General features: G+C 37.7%; 4 protein-coding genes across 5 annotated transcripts; 1 reads left to right on the top strand and 3 right to left on the bottom strand.

Annotated features, from left to right (window-relative positions):
- Positions 1-937: 937 nt before the first annotated feature.
- LOC132167430 (putative WRKY transcription factor 47) lies at positions 938-4,836 on the bottom strand. The gene is made up of 5 exons (XM_059578398.2): positions 4,607-4,836; positions 4,325-4,486; positions 2,936-3,289; positions 2,699-2,812; positions 938-1,756 (listed from the first exon to the last, which is right to left on the bottom strand). The coding sequence occupies exons 1-5, from the start codon at positions 4,688-4,690 to the stop codon at positions 1,118-1,120; spliced, it is 1,353 nt and encodes a 450-aa protein (XP_059434381.2). The 5' UTR covers positions 4,691-4,836; the 3' UTR covers positions 938-1,117.
- A 4,226-nt stretch (positions 4,837-9,062) lies between these two features.
- On the bottom strand, positions 9,063-12,925 carry LOC132179050 (guanosine deaminase). Of its 2 annotated transcripts, XM_059591683.2 has the most exons (5): positions 12,806-12,925; positions 12,490-12,549; positions 11,957-12,147; positions 9,595-9,699; positions 9,063-9,492 (listed from the first exon to the last, which is right to left on the bottom strand). In XM_059591683.2, exons 1-5 carry the CDS (start codon positions 12,819-12,821, stop codon positions 9,304-9,306), a joined length of 561 nt encoding a protein of 186 aa, XP_059447666.1. In that variant the 5' UTR covers positions 12,822-12,925; the 3' UTR covers positions 9,063-9,303. The 2 variants fall into 2 exon arrangements, with proteins under 2 accessions (XP_059447666.1, XP_059447657.1); XM_059591674.1 differs by lacking the exon at positions 12,806-12,925 and having other exon boundaries at positions 12,490-12,799.
- Positions 12,926-13,297: 372 nt separating this feature from the next.
- LOC132179041 (uncharacterized) lies at positions 13,298-14,532 on the top strand. The gene is made up of 4 exons (XM_059591663.2): positions 13,298-13,735; positions 13,822-13,872; positions 13,963-14,096; positions 14,185-14,532. Exons 1-4 carry the CDS (start codon positions 13,403-13,405, stop codon positions 14,264-14,266), a joined length of 600 nt encoding a protein of 199 aa, XP_059447646.2. The 5' UTR covers positions 13,298-13,402; the 3' UTR covers positions 14,267-14,532.
- Positions 14,533-14,564: 32 nt separating this feature from the next.
- On the bottom strand, positions 14,565-16,328 carry DHNAT1 (Thioesterase superfamily protein). The gene is made up of 3 exons (XM_059591694.2): positions 16,060-16,328; positions 15,754-15,945; positions 14,565-14,817 (listed from the first exon to the last, which is right to left on the bottom strand). The coding sequence occupies exons 1-3, from the start codon at positions 16,201-16,203 to the stop codon at positions 14,665-14,667; spliced, it is 489 nt and encodes a 162-aa protein (XP_059447677.2). The 5' UTR covers positions 16,204-16,328; the 3' UTR covers positions 14,565-14,664.
- Between the last annotated feature and the right edge of the window lie 3,273 nt (positions 16,329-19,601).

A 19,601-nucleotide genomic window follows, 5' to 3' on the forward strand; every position in this document is an offset into this window, starting at 1 on the left:
AAGTGCAAATCCTATCCCCAACAGGAAAATCATCACCTATCAAAGTTTATAGTTCTATTTTCTGTAATCAATCGTCCCCCACCATTTCATAGTACGTTTTTCAATATCTTCACCAATCCAAAGCTTCCTTTAAAAAACAAATTCTTTTCATATTTTTATGCAATTAAAGATGATTGATGACCCCCAATTTAACTTGAGCATTTATTCAGAGTATTGATCAAAGTGAACATGGAGACAAGGTCACAAATTAGGACAAAGATTTCCTCTTAATTGGGTCGGAAGAATTTATTTCAACCTAGTCTATTAAACACATGTTTAAAATGCCACATGCATTTATAAAACTCACATGCTCTATTAAGAAAGAAGGAATTGATTGTTTATCTTTGCATTGCCCTCTATACTTCCCCTTTTTCTCTTTTTGATCAGGCCCGGGAAAGCTTGCTCTAAGTTTAAGATACCGTTATAACGACACATAGAATTGCAGAGACATCTTGAGTACTACATTACAAGGATTAAGATCTAGTACAATACTTCTGCCCTATGTGAATGTAGAGGAAGGGCTTCATTTGCTCAAGTAGGTGCTCAGACAGTTCGAGTCTCACTTGCTCAAACTGTTTGAACACCTATTCGAATAGCTAAAGCCCTCCGACTCCTACATTCACACACCTCTATCCTATTGTATTGCAATAAAACAGGATATTGCACTAAATCTCTATCCACACTACAAAGGCATTCGAGATGGACAAGCCAAATACGCCCTAGGCTAGCCACCCCAACACGAGTTATTTGTGCCTGCCTGCTTGGAGGCAAGCCTCAAGATGCCCCTTGCATTTTGAACACGTCAGTTTAATAAATTAAACGAATGTAAACAAAAATTCTTCAAACCCTTCTCAATTAACGGTTCTTATTAGATCAGAGAATGTTGATATCCTTTCTTTTAGGATCCCCATCACATGTTTAAAAATACATGTGGAAAAATCAAGCAAGTGTACTTTTTCTTAGAAAATCAGTGTGAAAGAAATGCACTTTTTCTGTATTCCATACTTGGATTGACTAAATACCATATGGTTTATAATATACACAAAGAATCATAACATATCCTGTATATGTTGAGAGATTACAGCGTACACTTATTTTCTTCTGTTGGAGATGACCGTTGAAAGTGATGATCCTTGACGTGGTGTGTGGGAGAGCCTGCAGGCATTTTAGAAGAAGAAGAAGAAGTAGTGTGGTGCCCACCATGGCTATTGCTCTGAGCTGCACGCATGATAGAGGAAGCGGCGGCAGCCAATGCTGCCGTCAAATTATGGTCGGTGGCAATAGCTGCGGTGACCATATCCACCATGGCCTGTTGCTTGCCTTTCTCTGCCGGAAACAATGTTGGCAGCATGGATGACATGTTCAAGGGATGATGATGATGATGATGATGCCCTGGGAGTTGCTGTGGGACGAAAGATCGACGTTGGATGAATTGCATGTTGTGTTCGTTGGGGGTGGGGGTTAAGTCGAGGGTGATTGTGGGATGTGGTGCGGAGGTGGAAAGGGTGGCGATGGTGGAGGGATACTTGGACATTAACGGCAAGAGGCCTGAATTTGAGGGGTTGTTAATGTTGGAGGTGGTGGAGCCGGAAAGTAGCATGCTCACCGCTGCCGATGTTGTGCTAGCCATGAATGTCGCTGCCGGTGGGAGAGGGTGGTTATGGTTTCCTTCGTAGGTTGTTGTGAGGATGGACATATCCTCCGGACACCTTTGCACCTGTTGTGACATGGAACGTATTCATGAGTGAGTTTAACACTTACTCCAACCCAAATAAATAAATAAAAAATAAGGGAAAAAAAAGAAAGTAAAATTAGTTTACGTGGTTTGTATTTTTATAAATAAATTATTTTGGTAAGGTTAGTAATTTTTGACACAACTTGCGAATCTGACACATAAATATAAATTGTGCCCAAAACAACATTTTCTTCTGAGGGTCTACATATATAAACCTAACTCAGAATATGCAATTTTCAAGAGACCCCATATATGACCATTATTTTAATTTGTCAGCTAATCACTCTTAGAGTCTGTTTGGGATTGTGTTTGAACAATAGAGTTTTTAAGTCAAAAAGAGCTTTCAGGCAAAAGCTTTATTTTTAAGCTTTTGTCAAAAGTGCATTTTGATTATTTTTAGGCTTTTTGGACCCTTAAAAGTGCTTTTAATTTTTTTACCAAACAAATATAATTTTTTTAAACAGACTTTTTAAGTATTAAAAGCATTTTTAGGCCTCTCAAACACAATCTCAAATAAGCCTTTAGAGTTTCTTTAAATCACACAAAGTCACAAAAAAATTCAGACTACCGAAGTTTCGGGTTATAAGAGGAGACTTGATAGAAAAATTGGCAAGAGTTCTGGAGCTATACTGTGGCAGGAGACACATGAGTCGTTTGGTATACACATATTCACCCCATCTAGGTGTTGTTTAGAGTTGTCCACGGATCTATTCTATAAAATTCAAAGCATATGGATTGATTCTATAACAATTGCAAACCACATGCAAGACTGATTTTGCAATTAAATTTTCCTAATCTTAAATATGCACAACGGATCAATCCTTCCATATAAATAATAAAACTTTGTGAAAGGGAATTCATGCAAATTAAAAAGTCAAAGTTGAGTACTGTCGCTTTTCCGACATATGAAAGATTGTTAATTACCTGCTTACGAACTGGACATCCAATGGCCATGGTGCAACGGTAGTAAGCACGTGGACAAGGGTTACCCTTTGCCATCTTCTGTCCATATTTCCTCCACTGGCATCCATCGATCATCTGAAAACCCAATTAACTTCTTCCCTCTTATTAGTTCATCATGCAATATATCAATGCAGATAAAAGAAGAAGAAAAGAATGAAAATTAAAAGAAAAGGAATATAGTAAAAGAATATATCATACCAAAGAGGCATCTGATCGTGCTCTTAAGGACACCCTGGCCTTCTGAGAAGATACATGAGGCATGTTGTCCTCTGAGTTCTTTGCTCCAGCTTCCCCCTCACCTTTTGATGTATAATCAACACCCCCGACACCTTCATCGTCTGATCTGGACATACGTTTCCTTCCAACATTAATATTGGTCATATGATGATGATGATCCATTTCCTTGGATATTACTTCCATCATGTTCTTTTCGTTTGTCTTGTCGTCTGAATCGGAAGGCTCATTGATATCCAACATTGAAGTAGATGGCACTGTCTCTATGGACTGCCGGCTGGGTTGTGACAAACCATCCATTTCATTTCTCTCTTCCTTCTGATTTAAACATGGTGTAAAGAGGATCATTAGTTTTTCTTTTTTCTTTTTTTTTGTGTGAATACATATCGCATTATTTTGAACTTTGAATGATACAGTATGAAGTAAAAATCCCCGTTAGCTATATATGTACCCTCAGCTACCCTCCTGACCCTCAGTTGCCCACTAGGCCTGCGACTTGTGGGCCCCTATGATTTTTGGCTCACAAACCCTCGATCCATGGAGGAAACGAATGACCCCTAAACATAATTGACGGGCGTGCACCAGGAGCGATACTCGAGCAATTTTCCAGCCACTAGCCCCACAATATAAGCCTCGAGCGTAGTTGGGGGTGGGTGGCTTTGCCTTGACTGTAGCACATGTATATGCAGATGGTCCTTACACGAAAAGTCATTGATTACCTCATCCAATACGAACCTTCACACCATACCAGGAGAAGATCCTTCGAGATAAATACTAAAAAAGAAAGGGATCCCTGAGACCTGCCATATTCCTTACGAGGGTCTAATCCCCTGTACTCTCCTTTACAGATACTCTTACCTTTTAGGGAACCGCACTATAAAGACTTAAAGAGGGGCATAAACCTTAGGTTAAAGGTGCATACAACACACCCCTTCTCTTGTGCATGCCTAATAGCCTTATTTCTTCTTAAAAAATTCTACACTGAATTAAGCATCAGAGTATCCCGCCGGTATCCCTTTGCTCCTTTGTTTTTCCGGTACTTTAGGCACAGGTAGGAGGCGGTGGTCATGATACTTTATCAACAACTATACATTTTTATTGCAGAGGCCAAACAACCCTTGGAGCTAGAAGGGATTAATTAAGACGATCTAAGAGGCAGGACCCATTAATTTATGCTGATAAAAAAGTGATCAGTTCTTTGAATTGAATTCTGTATTAATTACATCATGAAAACTCCAATGAATAAACTGACTCACATGCGCATACATCTTGATATATGTACTAGTATTTGTAGTAGTTGAAATACTGATGAGGTAATTAGTAGGAAACGATGACAAACCAAATTTTAATTACCGGCAGATAGTTATTAATGTGGGCTGCTGCTGGTGGTTGTTCCATTGCCAAACGTAGGTGTCTCTCAAGATCCTTGTACCTCTTGGTAGCCCGATCCAACATGTCCACCAGTTTCCGATTTTCCTCCTTCATTTTCTCAAGCTTCACCCGTAGCATGCTCAACTAAACATCATATGAAATACGACAAAGACTTTGGCTTTCAACTTTTCAAAAAACATATATATCAACTTTTTGAAAACGCATGAGATGATCGATATCTAAAGTTAAGAAACATGCACTTACATCAACATTCGATGGCGCATCCTTGTTATCTTGGTGATGATGATTTGCTGAAAAGAAGTCAAATTCTTTGATCACTGCATCCATGGAATTCAATTGGTTGGAGTTTGAGATCAAACTTTTTTGCAAGTTTTGAAGAACAATATTGACGGCAAAAGAGGGACTATATATAAAGAATGTGTATATATGCCGCTCCACTAGTCTTTTGAAGTCTTCTCCTGCATTTAACAAAGACTTTCTTCATCATCTTTTGATAAGAAAAAAAGAAAAAGAAAAAGAAATGAATAGATAAGAAACTTCCTTTGTGACCAAGATTAATTCTTGACCAGGAGAGAAGACTTGAGGTTGTTGTGTGTGTCACGGCTGCAGGCTAATATAAGCAAGTTGGCGTTGTTGATGTTTTCTTTTGAGAGATTGATGAAAGGGAGTGCGCCCGTCTTCGCCTTCTCAGGTCAACCCTCAACCCCCGGCCCCCAAGCCTCTCTCTCCCACCTACCCTTATTTATTTTGAACTCTAGTATTTTAGAGCCCTAATTTCCTTGAAATTTCAGGTTCTAGGAATATTTCGTATGCTCTCTCAAACGAACCGTATTCGAACTGCTCAACGTGTTTTCGAAATCCGGCTCTTCTACGTGCGGAACGCTCCGTGTGTGGTCGAGAGTGTTTCAAGTCAACCTCAAAATATAGAAGACAACAGAGAATCTGGTTGGAGTGTATACAAAAAAAGTAGTAGGTAAAGTAAAGACTTAACATTTTTTGGTTAGGTATTTTACATAATACTATTGGAGATGCTCCAATGCAAGAGCACCTTGAAGTGCTACAGATTGTTAGCATGACGATATCCAAGGGATATTTCCTTAATTATTTGACTATAAATAAGTTTGGTCATTATACAATTCTACTCACTAAACTCTTTCGTATATTTTCGTTTTCTTTTTGTATATGATATGAGAGCCACTTTTTGTGCCGGCCATCCCCCAATATGCATTATTTTAAGTCTTTAAGACATCATTTGCCTAAGTATTCTCTCTAAGTATCACTTCATATTATGTATTTTCTATTGTAATTCACCCATTTTTTTATTTAGTTATATACTTTTAATTGATATTTCGAAGCAGTTAATTTGTTACACCCCTCATCCTCTATGTCCCTAACAAGCGGCCGCTTGATGATGGCAGCCACCACTTGATTTGTGGTGTCGACCTCAAACAGTCATCAACTTTTTAGAGTTGGCGTCAGATCGAGAAAATTATCTTCGTCGGAGGTGGCGTCGAAAGTTTTCTGCTAGTACTTCTAACTTCGGTAGAAACAGAAGTTAAACAGTAACTATATCAGAGTCAGTGCTCACCCATAGAGAGAGTGATCGAGAGTGGAACTTAATGATGTATTTCATTATTAGGTGCATTTTTTTTTTCCATATATATATATATATAGATATTTTTGTGTATAGTTGAAACAGAATAATGTTGAGATGAATGGTTTCTAAACTCATCTGAAAAAACAGGAAATAGAAGAAAATGATTTGAAAATATAGCCAAAAGTTTAAATATTCAAATTTTTTAGAGGGAACAAAAAAAAAAAAAGCAGCGAAAAGATTGAGACTAAAATAAAGGACAGAGTTTTCCTCCAAACTGGGTTGGAGAAATTTCTTTCAACCTAATCTATAAAAATGACATGTGTCTTTTTTTTTTAATAACATGTGAGATGCACATGTTTTTAAATAGCACGGACAAAGTTGGAATAAAAAAAGGACATGTTTTTAATTTATGTGCATCTCACATGTTATTAAAAGAAATGACACACGTTATTTTTATAAACTAGGTTGAAGAAAATTCTTTCAATTCAGTTTGGAGGAAAACTCTGTCCTAAAATAAAATACATAAACAATGTCAGATATGTTTTCAACATCATATATAGAGCAGTTGCATAAGCAGTTAATGTATGTCCATATTTCAACCATGAGCAGTTAATTAATTAAGGAGTGTGTCAAGGCTTCTTACATGTTTGGATTTTTAAATTAATGCATGACATCTCAATTATCATAAACTGTTAATATAATGTCCATATTTCAACCAAAGAAATGGAACCTTTTCCCTTTTTTTCTTTTTTTTTTTTTAAATTTTAAAAATTGATTATATTTCACAGATCTTGATCATAAAATGGTGAATATCTGACGGATGCAATAAAATAAAATCAACCAGTTGATTGATTAGAATCTTGATCATAAAATATCAAAATTAATAAAATGTCATTAATGAATGATCAAGCAGTTAAACCAACGTTGGGGTAGACAGGTAATTGGTCAAGATGTTTGAAAATGTGGTCAAGCTGTCGTTAGCTAACCTACAAAAAAGTCCAGGTCTCCATATGAACCATGAAGGATACTACAAATTTAATAACGTGTTTTTATATTCTTTTCTCCAACAAGGATTTGACAAATAGACCTACTAACAAAGACCAAGTACCTGTCCAATGAATGACAACCACTTATTTATTTTTTATTTTTTTTTAAAACGAATATGATAATCATCTTAAACCAAGGCTTCGTTTGTTTAGGTTATATATATATATATATATATATATATATATATTTTATGGGTATTTGGTGCGATTGAAAATAATAATTAAATTAAAAATAATTTTAGTTTTATTAAAAATCTTTTTTAGTTTCGGAAAATGGTTTGAAATTTCTTCTTTTCAAATGGCTGAACCTTTAGAGGAAGTTATCACTAATTTTTCGTAGGAAGTTATCACTAATTTTTCGTACAAGTTAAACGTTAGAATTTACATCGAAACAACTATCGGTGCATAACTGTAAAAAAGAAGGAACCTTTGAATTTTAGCCGAGGAATATCCAATTCAAACTTGGACAACATAAGTGGAAATTTAAATGGCATTTCTAGATGTATATATATGCCGGCTGCTCTCCGTTGTTCAACACGCCTTTCCCAAAGTTGGTCCAATTAATTGATTTACCCTCTTGTCGGTTCTTCCTTCTAGACTTTCTTATATTCTCAATGGAGGACTTTGGGAAGAATTAATGGGTTAGGAATAGATCCCCACGTACGTCACATCTTTGATTAATATTGCTACAAGTTTGGCACGTATGAAAGAGAGCCTTTGAAGAGATTAGGGTTTCGGTGACCTAGCAAAGGAAAGGCAATGGAGTCTCACCTCTATGGCTCTACCAAACGGCAAGTGGAGTAGCACCTCAAGAATAATAATTGAATAAAGAAAAGAGTAATGTTATTGTTTTACATTTATTTCATATCCTGATGTGTTTAAGTGGTTAACATTTATAATCACTTTTTTTAAGTAGCTGACATAAGAAGTCACTTAAAACAATTAATTTTAGCTGATGTAAAATGAGTTTGATAAATAGATGTAAATAATAGTATTACTCTAAATGTGTTTTTATGAAAGCGAAGTGTACATCAATATATAGTGTTTGATGTTTATTCTACACTAAGACTTCTTCTCTACTACTAAAAGGCAGCAAGATAACAGTATTTTTAGTTTTAAGATTCGTCATCCTTTTCAACTTCAATTAAAACTCCCAATCAAACTAGATAATATTTGAGATGATTCATTTGCAACACTTAGAAGGGAGTACCATTTCCATAACATACAAAGGAAAATTGTTTGAAGCTTCCCAGAATGAACCAAGTAATTCCTTGTCCAACTTCCCAATCTTAGGATATTAGACAGAAAACCTCGTCTCATATTTTTAGGGGAAACTACCTTTTGTCTCTATGAACTACAACGCTTTGGCACTTTCCTCCCATGAACTATCAACTGTACTACTTTGCCCCCATGAACTACCATTTGTCCATTTTGTGCTTAAAACCCCCTTATGTTAGTCAAAGCTGTTAACTCAGACGATCAAAGTGACAATACGTTGTAGTTTATGGAGGCAAAGTGATGTGTTGACTGTCTGAGTTAACAGCTTTAACTGACAAAATAGAGTTTTAGGCACAAAATAGTAGTTCATGGGAGCAAAGTAATACAGTTGGCAGTTCATAGAGGAAAAGTACCAAGATATTATAATTCATGGGGGCAAAAGATAGTTTCCCCATGTTTTTATGTATATAATGGACAAACACATTCATCAAATGCACCAACTGACATACTTAGAGTGAGGGATCCTGCTAGAACAAAGGAAATGGAGGGGTGGCTATTACGGCCAATTGCCAATGAACCGACCAAGTTGAAGCCCTACTTATCACCAAGAAAGTGTTAAGATTTCAAGTGTTCTACATGGTTTAAGTGTAATCTTTTGAGAGCCATCCCCTTGTAAACCGATTTTCAATGGTGAGTTTTACTTGAGATTTGTATTTCTGTCATAATCCTTTGTACTTTTGAATTTTGACCTACACTTTAGGCAAGTAAGTAGTTCCTCCATTCTTTTTAGATTCATATGAATACCAGGAAGAAAACCTCCAGGATCACCCTACCCAACTTTGTGAAAAATGTATTTATTGTGGATGTATGTAGATAACAACTACAACAGAGTAGATGAAGTGTATATCTCTGTTAAGAGGATCTACCACGCATATACAACATCAGAAATGAAGCATATGATCAACAACACTGAGCATGATAGTGTATAAGCAGTTTTGTAATCAAATGGATTGAAAATGAAGCCATTCAGAATGAATGAATGGTTAGTGCCAAATAAAGTAAAGAGGAAACTGAAGAATTCAATACATTTGGAATTTTTCCTTTGTCTTCTCAAAGACCTGTTCTGCAATGATAGCCCCATTACCATCTGCTCTTTTAATCTCCAACTGAGCCTTCTGATAGAAACCAGTGCCTCTTAATGCATCCGCAATAAAATCATCAAACCCAATAGCAATAGCTGCTTCAGCCTTGGCCCCATAAACCAACCTCTGGCATTAAAAAAAAGAAAAATAGTAGCAAAACATGTTAATATCATATGCTACAACTACCAGGAAAGGAAAAGAGACAAAGAAACAGCAGGATACTTCAACCTTAATTCGCGAAAGATGGATAGCACCGAAGCACATGGGGCAAGGCTCACAAGAGGCGTAAATTTCACAGTCTGAAAGCTCAATTTGCTGGAGCTTTTTACATGCCTGGTAAGCAACAATGACAAAACACACTTCCCAAATTACACTAGAACTTTGCATGAAGTTACAAGCGCCCACCACTAGATTCCCAGTTAAATATTAAATAAAGAGGCAAAGAAAGAAGAACTAACAGATGCATAAACTCACAAGGGGATTGTCTATTTTTAGGATATTTATGGGTTTGACACAGCATTTGATAGGTCAATCAATTTGTTATTCATGTGATGCCCTTAATAGCTATCTTGCTGCCCCAGGAGTGAGGCAGCAAACCATGATGTCGTAAACGCAACTTTTATTAGTTTTTAACAAGGCCAGATAGTGTTCTTTTTATGTTAAGAATCATAAGGGAGGACATTCATAAGGAACTTCAGCTTTACTCAATCACAGCATATGATTACCTTGCTGATTTTCTCTAGCAAAGATACAGGCAGGATATTGTTCCCAACCAGGCAGGCAATATATGCCCAATACAATTGGGACCTAAAACTAGGTCTTAACAGCTTAAGTTTACTTCTTGAAATAAATATATCAAAGTCTACCGAGAAGTCTCGAGAACCCCCTTCCAGCTGTCAAATTCAGTTACTGCAGAAAAATAATTGAACTACAGTTGGTCCAATTGATCATAGAGGAATCCTCAATCTCATTATTTTTAGTATAGCAGTCACAAGAAAGAAGGAGGCGAATGGATGCTTGTCCACAATATAAGCGCATAATAGGATCACAAAGGATGCACCCGGATCAGATAACTGGTTGAAATCATTACAAGTCGTGTTATAATGAGCAGAGCCAACCACTATTAATCACATTTTCATACGGCAAATATAGCCGAAAAGGGGATGTAAAACATATCCACAAGTGGTAGAGCTAATCACATAATAGTCCAAAAAGTGAAGCAGTGGTTCTTTGGAAATGGAAAGGGGAAAGATACATATTACAGGAGAGACTTTTCCACTTTTAATCCGTAAGGAGAATAGAAACAGGGAGTTTTTGGGAATGGTTCCAAACATATTGTGGGAAGCTGCTCATTTAACAACTAAGTGTGCTCCAAAGTTGGCACATCAAAGTTGGCACATCTTAAAACTTTCGAAGTGGCCAATTTCTCAAAGAGAAGAAGCTGAGAATGAATATCCGCCACCACAGGGGCACAAGGCCAGCCAGAGACCAAATGGTCCTTGTTGATGGCTAGAATTGTGAGTGTGCAGTCTCCTTCAAGATGGAGGGAGAAGCAACCAAAGTGAGCAGCAAACCGAGCAGCTAGAAGAGCTGCTATGGCTTCCCCAACCAAGGCTTCAACACGTGGAAGCTTCTTAGTGCAATCAGCTAAAATAAAACTGAAGTAATCACTCAACACAGCAGCAACAACACTAAAAGAGGGCCTTATTAGTTATTACATCATCGAAATTTGCCTGGAAACCAAAGGAAGGATGAACCCAAGCTGCAGAAGAGGAATGAGACTCTTCCCAAGCCTTCAAATGGGATTTAACAATGGCATTCAAGCTGGAGGCAGTATCCGTCACTTTCCAACTGATATTACTTAGTGTAATGCCCAGCAAAGAGTGTGGATTAATGAGGGCCTTGGACCACACCACAACAGGAAAAACTAGTAAACCCCAAAGTATTTATGGGCCAAAAGGCATTCCTCATTAATTGAATCAAGTTTGGTAATTGAATCAAGTTAGACATGTACTTCACCAAATTCGACAATATCACACAATTCTAACCGTCAAACTGATATTTATGTTTTGGAATATCTCCACAGATATAACACTTGCCCTATAAGGTCAAGATTGTAGCTTCTTACTAAATAGATCTCTTACTGAGAGAACCAGTACTTAAACAACAGGGTGTTACGGATCCAGCTAAGAGGGGATAGGATTAGAAGTAGTGTTAGAGTAGGACTTTATTTAAGGATTATGATTTTAATATTAGTTTTATGAAGTATGATTAGGATTCTTATCAAGTTGGGTGTTATCTCATTGTAAGTCTATTTAAAGATTGTTCTAGTGCTAAAAAAATCATTAGAGAGAAGATTATTTCCAAACATACATTTGAAGGAGATTCCCTCTAAGAACTTGAAATTCAGGTTCGTAACATAGAGTCATTGTAAAAACTTGTCAATTTAGAGTTTCCTTATAATCACTTATAAAGACCAGTTTCACCTGATAAGTAAGTGGGGATTCACATATTTCATGCATAGCTTTAGCCAATCCACTTGGAAAAAGGAAGTTTGAATTGATACGGCGAAGTTATTTGCTAGACTAACCTCTCTTATCGCAGTGACTTCTGCATGGGCAGTTGGATCTGTGTTCTTCAAGACCAAGTTGTGACAACTCACAACCACTTCATCATTTCGAACAACAACCGCACCAAAAGGGCCTCCATCTCCACAGTCTACCCCTCTATAAGCTTCTTCGACTGCCTTTGTCAAGAATTTGTGGTCTCTATCCTGTACAGCTGGTTTGAGGAACCACGAGCCGAGATGCAAGATCAATTGTAATTTGTAAGAAGTAACACCACTAACAATTGAAGAACAACAGCTGCTACTACATATTCCATGCTCAGAGGACATAACACTTTAAACAAGGGCATGTCTAACAAAACAAGTGCTAGACTTATAATCATTCAAAAACTCTTTTTACCCAGTATGACCCACGTAATTGGATTCCAATTCAACGGCATGGAAGATAATTTGAGTGGTCAAATAATACACAAAAAAACTTGAGCACCAAAACGTTTACGGTAGAAAAAAGTGTGGCAATGAAAAGGGTTGGAGCAGCAGCAAGTTATTAGTCCTACCTTCTTGATATCCAGCAAATGCAGAAGCCACAGAAACAGCTCCATCCTTGGTTTCCACAACTGAGATTACCCAAAACATGCAACCAAGTAATCGCATTTTAGATAAGCTTTCAAAGAAAAGGAATTGGACCCAAAAACTACAGCAATCAAGGCTTTGAAATTATGGGCATGATTCCACAATATTGACCGAAAAAAATCCTACATATGTGATGTGATCATAAATTGGATTACATGATGACAAAAATGATTCGAATCTCAGAGACAGCACAAACAAACCAAAAAAGAAAAAGAATCAGAGAGAAATGAAAGAGAGCACCCTTAGCTTCCTCCATGTTGGTGTGGATGTCGAAAGACTGACTGTCAAAATCAATCGATCCAAGACTGCCAAGAATCTCTCCGATGGGAATCGAGCAACCTCTTTCTCTTTTTGAAGAAAGGAAAATAGGAGATGGATCTTAATAAACTGAGAAAGTCGTTGGTCCACAGAATTATATAATATTCGAATATATATGTGTGTGTATTAAATGCCACCTTATTTGTTTGTTTGGGTTGGGTGAAAAGAGGGGATAGTAAAAATAAAAAATAAAAAATACAAACAACTAGCAGAGACCTGATTAGGGCTAGTTGTTCACGCCTGGATTCTTTTACATTGGTGTAGATTCATCAAATTTTAGTGGAAAAAGAAACGAACTTTGGCCACCCAAAAGGAAAAAAAGTGATTTCTGACCTGGCCGTGGCAGGGCCAAAGGCCTTTTCAACTTTTTCAACTTTCCAAATTTCCAAATTTCCTTTCTTTCTGAAAAGTCAGAAAACACCCATTCATGGCCACACGCACAAAAGACAAACAAATCACAGCTGGGTCGTTGAAGAGAAGGGTGTAGAAGCAGAAACATTTTGCGGAAGGATTCCAAACATGTGGGGGCAAGGGCAATCCTGCTCTCTGCCTCTGTGGAATCCCCAGGCAGTGAAACTGAAAGCCGGGATTCCTTTCCTCGTCGTTCCCGGATTAATGCGCCAGAGAAGCGTCTCCGTGGCACTGGCCGGAAATCGAGATCCGAGGCTGCGGATTTTACCTCTACCCAATTGGAAATCATCGTCCCCGTCTCCATCCACTGCATCTGGGAGTGCCCTTAGCCAGACGCTTTCTTCAGCTCTGGCCCCCATTCAACTCCTCAAGCTCAAAGCTCCAGGCTTTCGACCCTCCCCTCAACTGGGTCTGCTTTGTCTCCTCTTCGCCCTCTCCATGGTAACAATATTGCATATTTATTACAAATGGAATGCTCTTTTGTTGTTGTCTGATGTTTGTGAGCATGTGGGCATGCTATTATGCAGGCCATTGGTGCCATTTTCTCCCTGGCTGTAATTTCCATTCCAACAATCAACGTAAGCTTGTTTTTTTTTTGCTTTTGTTTGTTCCCATCTGTATTTACACACTCCCAAATTAATTTTGCCTGTATATTACTTCTGGAGTAGGCTTTTAGAAGATTGGCAGCTTCAATGGATAAATTGTCCCGAGTTGTCTCAGAGGAGGTACCCGGCACCTTGTCCTCTCTCAAACTTTCTGGGCTTGAGATTAACGAATTGAACCTACAACTTAGCAATCTCAGGTACTAAAAAATTTGCTTCACATTTTAATTTGTTGCTGCTTGGCTACATAACTAGAAGTATTCATTTTTCTGCTTCTGGCTTTTCAAGGTCAAGAATTTCTGGAATTCAAGACCCAAAGAAAGTCAGAAACAATAAGCCCTCTTCTTTTGGAAGGAGGAACTACCCTTGAAGAGGATTATGTCATGCCGTGGTTGAGAATTGACGCATGTTGGTGAAGCTAGGCGCTTCTTTTTGATAATTAGTGTCAAGCCATTGAGGGCATTCTCAGCCCATCTAGAATTTATTTGCAGAGAACTAACTATCTCTTCTTCATTTCGAATCTCTGCACTTTGTAGAAAACCTTCTTGAATCTTGTAAATTGTTGCAAAGTTGGGATTGCCAAATCAGAACAGTAAAAAGTTCAATTGGAAAGCAGAGTTCAGCGTTTTTGTGAAATTATTCGTTAATTACTTCCCTTTCTCTTTAGCAAACTAGTAACAAATTATTCATCTTATTGATGCTTTGATTCCAACCAGGGTTAAATACATGTATATTGCTTGCAAGATATGCAAATATAGTGCAGCAGGTTCACAATTTCGCATACTTCTTGAGATTTTCACCCGCATCTTTTGCATGCTGCGGCACAGGCATGTTACATAGAAGAGTAACCCTCGACGATGCCACCAAGGATTTGCTCTGTGAATTTGAAGGATCAACCTTCCAGAGCTGCACCTCCCACACCTGCCCAAAATTTCCATTAACCATGCACATTATAATAGAAGTCTTATATGATACCATACTCCAAAACTTCAGAAGGCAGCAATCACGTTATTAACTTATCATGAACTAAGTAGTTAAGCATTGAGACAGGGGCGGGATAAGGATTTTAGATATGGGGAGACTAAATTTTAAAAAATAAAATAAAAAAATTAGGGATCATAGGCACTTCCTCCAGTCGGTTGAGTTATAGCTTGATCCAAATCCACCGAGGACACTAATGACACACAAGCCGGTGATATGAAAATAAATTTAAGCGCTTCTCATTTCGGAACTTCTACTCACTAAACCATTAGAAATTAGCTTGAATGCCACTCAACCACCTCCCTCGATGGTCTCTAGATAGAAACTAATTGTTTGTATGATAAAGACTCTATAACTATAATGATGAACAGAAAGCATTAACCACATTTATAATTGGAAGTCTTTAAAATCACTCATTTAACCTAGACAAGTAATGAAATTGGATTTAATTCTCATGACTAGTGTGGACAATCAAACCCACCAATGTGGGGGTCTCACAACAACAACAACAGTAACAGCGATTGGTATTGGAAGTTGACAAATCCCTTGTGCTTACATTTTTTATTTACTGAAAATATGTGCATGGTTTGCCAGCTAACTTCTGAAATTTTATATAGGAATTGGACCAAACAAAAATGGGATGAGAAGTAGCTACCAATTTGGACAGCTTCTGTTCAATTATTCAAATCAATTTTTAGGAGTTACCCTATCAGGTCTATCACCTACCCAATAACTTGATCCCACGTAAATTATCTCACAAACCAGTCGTGGATTCAATTCCCAAAAAGCGCCCATAATTTTTTTTTTTGTTTGGACTGATTGATAGGGAAAGATAATGGAAAGAGAGAGAGAGAGACAGAATACAGTAAAAGGCACCTGGATGGTTCTGCCAACATTGACAGGAGTGGCCTCAGCGAGCACAAGATCACCAAGGTCAGCGCGCTTCAGATGGTTGATGCTAAGATGAATTCCAGCCACTCTCTGGAAACCCGAAGCCATGTGGGCTCCCATGCTTGCCAGCGACTCTGCTATCAGAGCCGACACCCCTCCATGCAGCACCTTGAATGGCTGTTTTCAAATTCCCATATATGCAAAAGAAATCTTCAATTCTGTCTGCGTCTTCAAACAAAGAAACAAGCAAGGCAGGGGAAGAAGAGAAGAGTGAGTGACAGGGGACCTCACCTGACAGCAGTTATGGGTTACATGAAGCCGACCCGTAACTTTTTGTGGGGATATCTCCTCAATCTCGAATCCGATCGCCTGAAGCGGAGGATTAAGCTCCCCAGTCCTGGACGATGCTGCTGTTGCTGGCCCCCTCTTCTCCATAGCCTCTGCTTCTCCCACGTCTTCCTTGTCTTTGTCTTTAGATAGATAATATGACGTTGAAAAATGGGAAAAAGGCTGCTTCTTGCTGAATGGAATCTTGGACAAATTTCTTTGTTCGATGATGATGGATCGTTGGATAGGGTGGGGGGTAGTAGGTGAGAGTGTGACTGATTGGTTGGGTGCATGGGTTCATTGGGTTGGTTAGCTGCTGGCCATACGTGGCAAAGGAGTATGGGCGAACCATTCCCCCACGCGGTTTTCGTTTTTTCTCCTCTTAATTCTCAGCTTCACACCTCGCCCGCTCCACACCCACACCCACACCCACCAAAGATTTGGCCCGTTTTACCATTTCTTTCTATGCCCGGCTCATACAACTCCATGGAAAAATGGAAAAATGGCTTCTTGCAAATTGGATATGGTGTCTTCTTCATCTTGGACCATTTCTTCAATTGGAGAGCGACTGGTTGGGTGATGGAGGATGAGTCCAATGTTTAATTACCATTAGTTTTCATTACTTAGTAGGGTTATTTCAAGAAAATAGAAAAAAGGAACCAAGCTTAAAGAAATAGAAGATGAGAATAACTTTTATAAAGATCTTATACATGCCTAACTCTTTGTGCCCTACAACGAGGGACACACTTCAGCCTGGAACAACAAAAGAGAATGCTAAAACACCAGATTTTTCTTACAACTCAAATTAAAAATTAAAAAAAAAAAAAAAAAAAACCAATTTTTCTTCATTTCTTTAAAATCCTTAATTGTTTCATGTTAGTTGTCTATCTCTCATTAGACGGCACAAATGATTGAATTTGTTCGACATTCTTATAGAAGTTAATTAATCTCTTGGGGAGAAAATATCTTACCATGGGCCTCACCTATTTACACTTATTTACAATATACCATTACCCACTCACTTTATAACACATGTTCATACTATTTTTTGCACCTGGAAATAAAAGGAGAAATGGGCACCTTTTATGGGGGCTCTCTTCCTCCTCTCCTATGGATCCTTTTCTCTCGGACTCCAGAAAATCTCTCTCTCACGTATCTCTGAGACTCTCTATCCCATGTCTCTCCTGCTCTCTCTTTTTCTCGAACCCTTCTCTCTCCCCGTAAATCTCACATACATCTCTCACTATTCACACACTTATTTATAGATGAATAAAGATAAATTTTCATTATATTTTCTATAAACAAATAAAGATGCTAACTTAAATATTAGAGAGTCTTCAACCCCAATCGCAGACCCTATGAGATTCTGACCTTGTTTTGTTTTGCAGGAGCTTCATTGCTGTACAAAAAATTTGTCACAGTTTAGCCACACACAAAAAAAAAAAAATCACTGGGTAGCAAATTCTTGGACGAGAAAACGCATCAACAATCTAAAAATAGATAATTAATCACATGCAAGTTGGTCATGATTAGGTTGGTTAGGCATTCTACCACAGGAAAAAAAGCAAAGCCTATCTTATTAGCAGTTTTGCCGTCTTCAACAACAGTTAATTAACATTTGATGCTTACCAAAACTATATCTTAATCACAAATTTGACAAAATCACTCAACTAAGAATATCACAACACTAGACTTAATTTGGCCTGGTCCAAAATTGACAAATAAACTGCTAATTTTTATGTAAATCAATGTGAAAACAAAACCTCCCATTCCATGAGAATCGTTGGAGAAAGTGGTCTATTAATTGATCATCATCTGTAGATCATGGGTTCTAATGATCAGTTGACACGTGTTAGAGAATATTGGGTATAGTATTTTCCCAGATCATGTTGATTGAGAAAACAGTATCAGGCAATTGTTTTATAAGATTGTTATTCCAATGAAGGGGAAAAAGAAAATAATATAATGGATCGATGTGATTACAACTAGAAAACATGGAATAGTGATTGGCAGGAGAAGCTAAAGGAGAAGATATATACTATATAGACAGATTTGGGGGCTTTGTAGTGCATGCCAAACCCTGGCTCCAGTTAGGGTTTTTTAGAAGCCTAAAAGGTAGACAGCTTGAAGCCACTGCTAGGGGCTTTCTTTGAAACCAGCCAATGCCTTTCACAAAAGGAAACCAACTGGGTTATACAAATATTATAAAAAAGAAAAGAGAAAGAAAGCAAAGCAGAGCACCCACAAAGCATGCTTTTGAATTTTCTTCTTAGCAAAGGAGATGTCAGATACATACAAAGTACGCGGAGAAACTTTCTCTGGCTACCAAAAGATGTGTAATGATCACCACTAAGGTAATAGTTGAGTTGGTAAAGCAGTAGAGGATAAGGTTCAATTCTCTCCCTCCTTTCTTCCTAGTGGTCTCGGGTTCGAACCGCTTGTGGTAGTAATTCGCGAGCCAGATGCTACTAAGAAGGGGCTTTACCAACTTGCACTATGGTGGGACTGTGGTGACGGACTCGCCTTCCCAGACAGTAGCTATGGTTCAAACCGAACATTTCACAGCGGGTGAAAACCCTGATGGTCACACCCAAGGAGAAAAATTACATTGGTTGCCCCTTCCCGTCTTTTAAATTAAAAAAAAAAAAAAAAAAAAAAAGAAAAAAAAAGAAGAGTGTAATGATCACAAGTTTTTCACCCTTTTTTTTTTTTCTAATTATAAGATGGATTCAACTAGAACCATTTAAAAGTAACGATTTGAAAACGTGCATGCGATTAGTTAAATTGCAGTTTAAGCTTTAAAATTATGCATTCATTTGCCAGCAATTTGAAAATACAAAATTTTCTTCTACTTTTTTAAACCCACAATTATTTTAATTAGCCCCATGATTCATTCCATGAACAATTAACAAAGAGCACCTACAAGTTGGTTGTATCGTTCTAGAGCTGAACAATTAACAAAGAGCACCTACAAGTAAGTTGTACGCAATTCTAAACATGCACTATATATACTTTTTTCATCCATTTAAATGGTGATTCAACATAGTGTCAAAATATCATGAGTTTGAATTCTAATCGTAACTTTATCGTTTATTCTCTATGTCAGTTAAATGTTACGCAAAGAAAGAAACAAAGAAAGTAAAAATTCAAAGAGAGAAAGGGAATGGAGAGAATTGAAGAGGAGATTCAGCAAAGTAAGTAAATGGGAGTTCCATAGGCATTAAATTAATAGAGTTTAAAGGCATCTTTTGGGTAAAGCAAAAAAAGGTTGAAAGAAATGGAAAATGGTTGGTAATGTACCACCCAAATCAAACTGTTTGGTCAATTTCAAAACCAGAGGACCATAAAAATTATTCTTTCTCTCACATTTACTTTACACCCTTGATTTCCTCTCTCTCAACCTGTCTTTTCAAACCATCCATACCGTCCATTTAATCTTAAAACAACCACCAACCTGGCGGGAGTGTCTCCTCTACTTCTCTCCCTCCTCCTATAAATACACCCAG

Source organism: Corylus avellana, chromosome 2 (genome assembly GCF_965113065.1).
Source record: "Corylus avellana chromosome 2, dhCorAvel1.hap1.2, whole genome shotgun sequence".
In the NCBI taxonomy this organism is placed as follows: Eukaryota; Viridiplantae; Streptophyta; class Magnoliopsida; order Fagales; family Betulaceae; genus Corylus; species Corylus avellana.

Bases quoted from the DNA above. Each gene is read 5' to 3' on its own strand.
- LOC132167430 (XM_059578398.2), bottom strand. From the start codon at position 4,690: ATGGATGCAGTGATCAAAGAATTTGACTTCTTTTCAGCAAATCATCAT. The intron at 4,487-4,606 runs GTAAGTGCATGT...TATGATGTTTAG, and splicing joins ATGCGCCATCGAATGTTGAT to TTGAGCATGCTACGGGTGAA. The intron at 3,290-4,324 runs GTAATTAAAATT...TGTTTAAATCAG, and splicing joins ACATTAATAACTATCTGCCG to AAGGAAGAGAGAAATGAAAT.
- LOC132179050 (XM_059591674.1), bottom strand. From the start codon at position 12,586: ATGCGATTACTTGGTTGCATGTTTTGGGTAATCTCAGTTGTGGAAACC. The intron at 9,700-11,956 runs GTTAGTCTAGCA...GTTGCTTACCAG, and splicing joins AAGTCACTGCGATAAGAGAG to GCATGTAAAAAGCTCCAGCA. The intron at 9,493-9,594 runs GTTGAAGTATCC...TTTTAATGCCAG, and splicing joins TCCATCTTTCGCGAATTAAG to AGGTTGGTTTATGGGGCCAA.
- LOC132179041 (XM_059591663.2), top strand. From the start codon at position 13,403: ATGTGGGGGCAAGGGCAATCCTGCTCTCTGCCTCTGTGGAATCCCCAG. The intron at 13,736-13,821 runs GTAACAATATTG...GCTATTATGCAG, and splicing joins TCCTCTTCGCCCTCTCCATG to GCCATTGGTGCCATTTTCTC. The intron at 14,097-14,184 runs GTACTAAAAAAT...TGGCTTTTCAAG, and splicing joins CTACAACTTAGCAATCTCAG to GTCAAGAATTTCTGGAATTC.
- DHNAT1 (XM_059591694.2), bottom strand. From the start codon at position 16,203: ATGGAGAAGAGGGGGCCAGCAACAGCAGCATCGTCCAGGACTGGGGAG. The intron at 15,946-16,059 runs GTGAGGTCCCCT...ATTTGAAAACAG, and splicing joins TAACCCATAACTGCTGTCAG to CCATTCAAGGTGCTGCATGG. The intron at 14,818-15,753 runs GTGCCTTTTACT...AATTTTGGGCAG, and splicing joins ATGTTGGCAGAACCATCCAG to GTGTGGGAGGTGCAGCTCTG.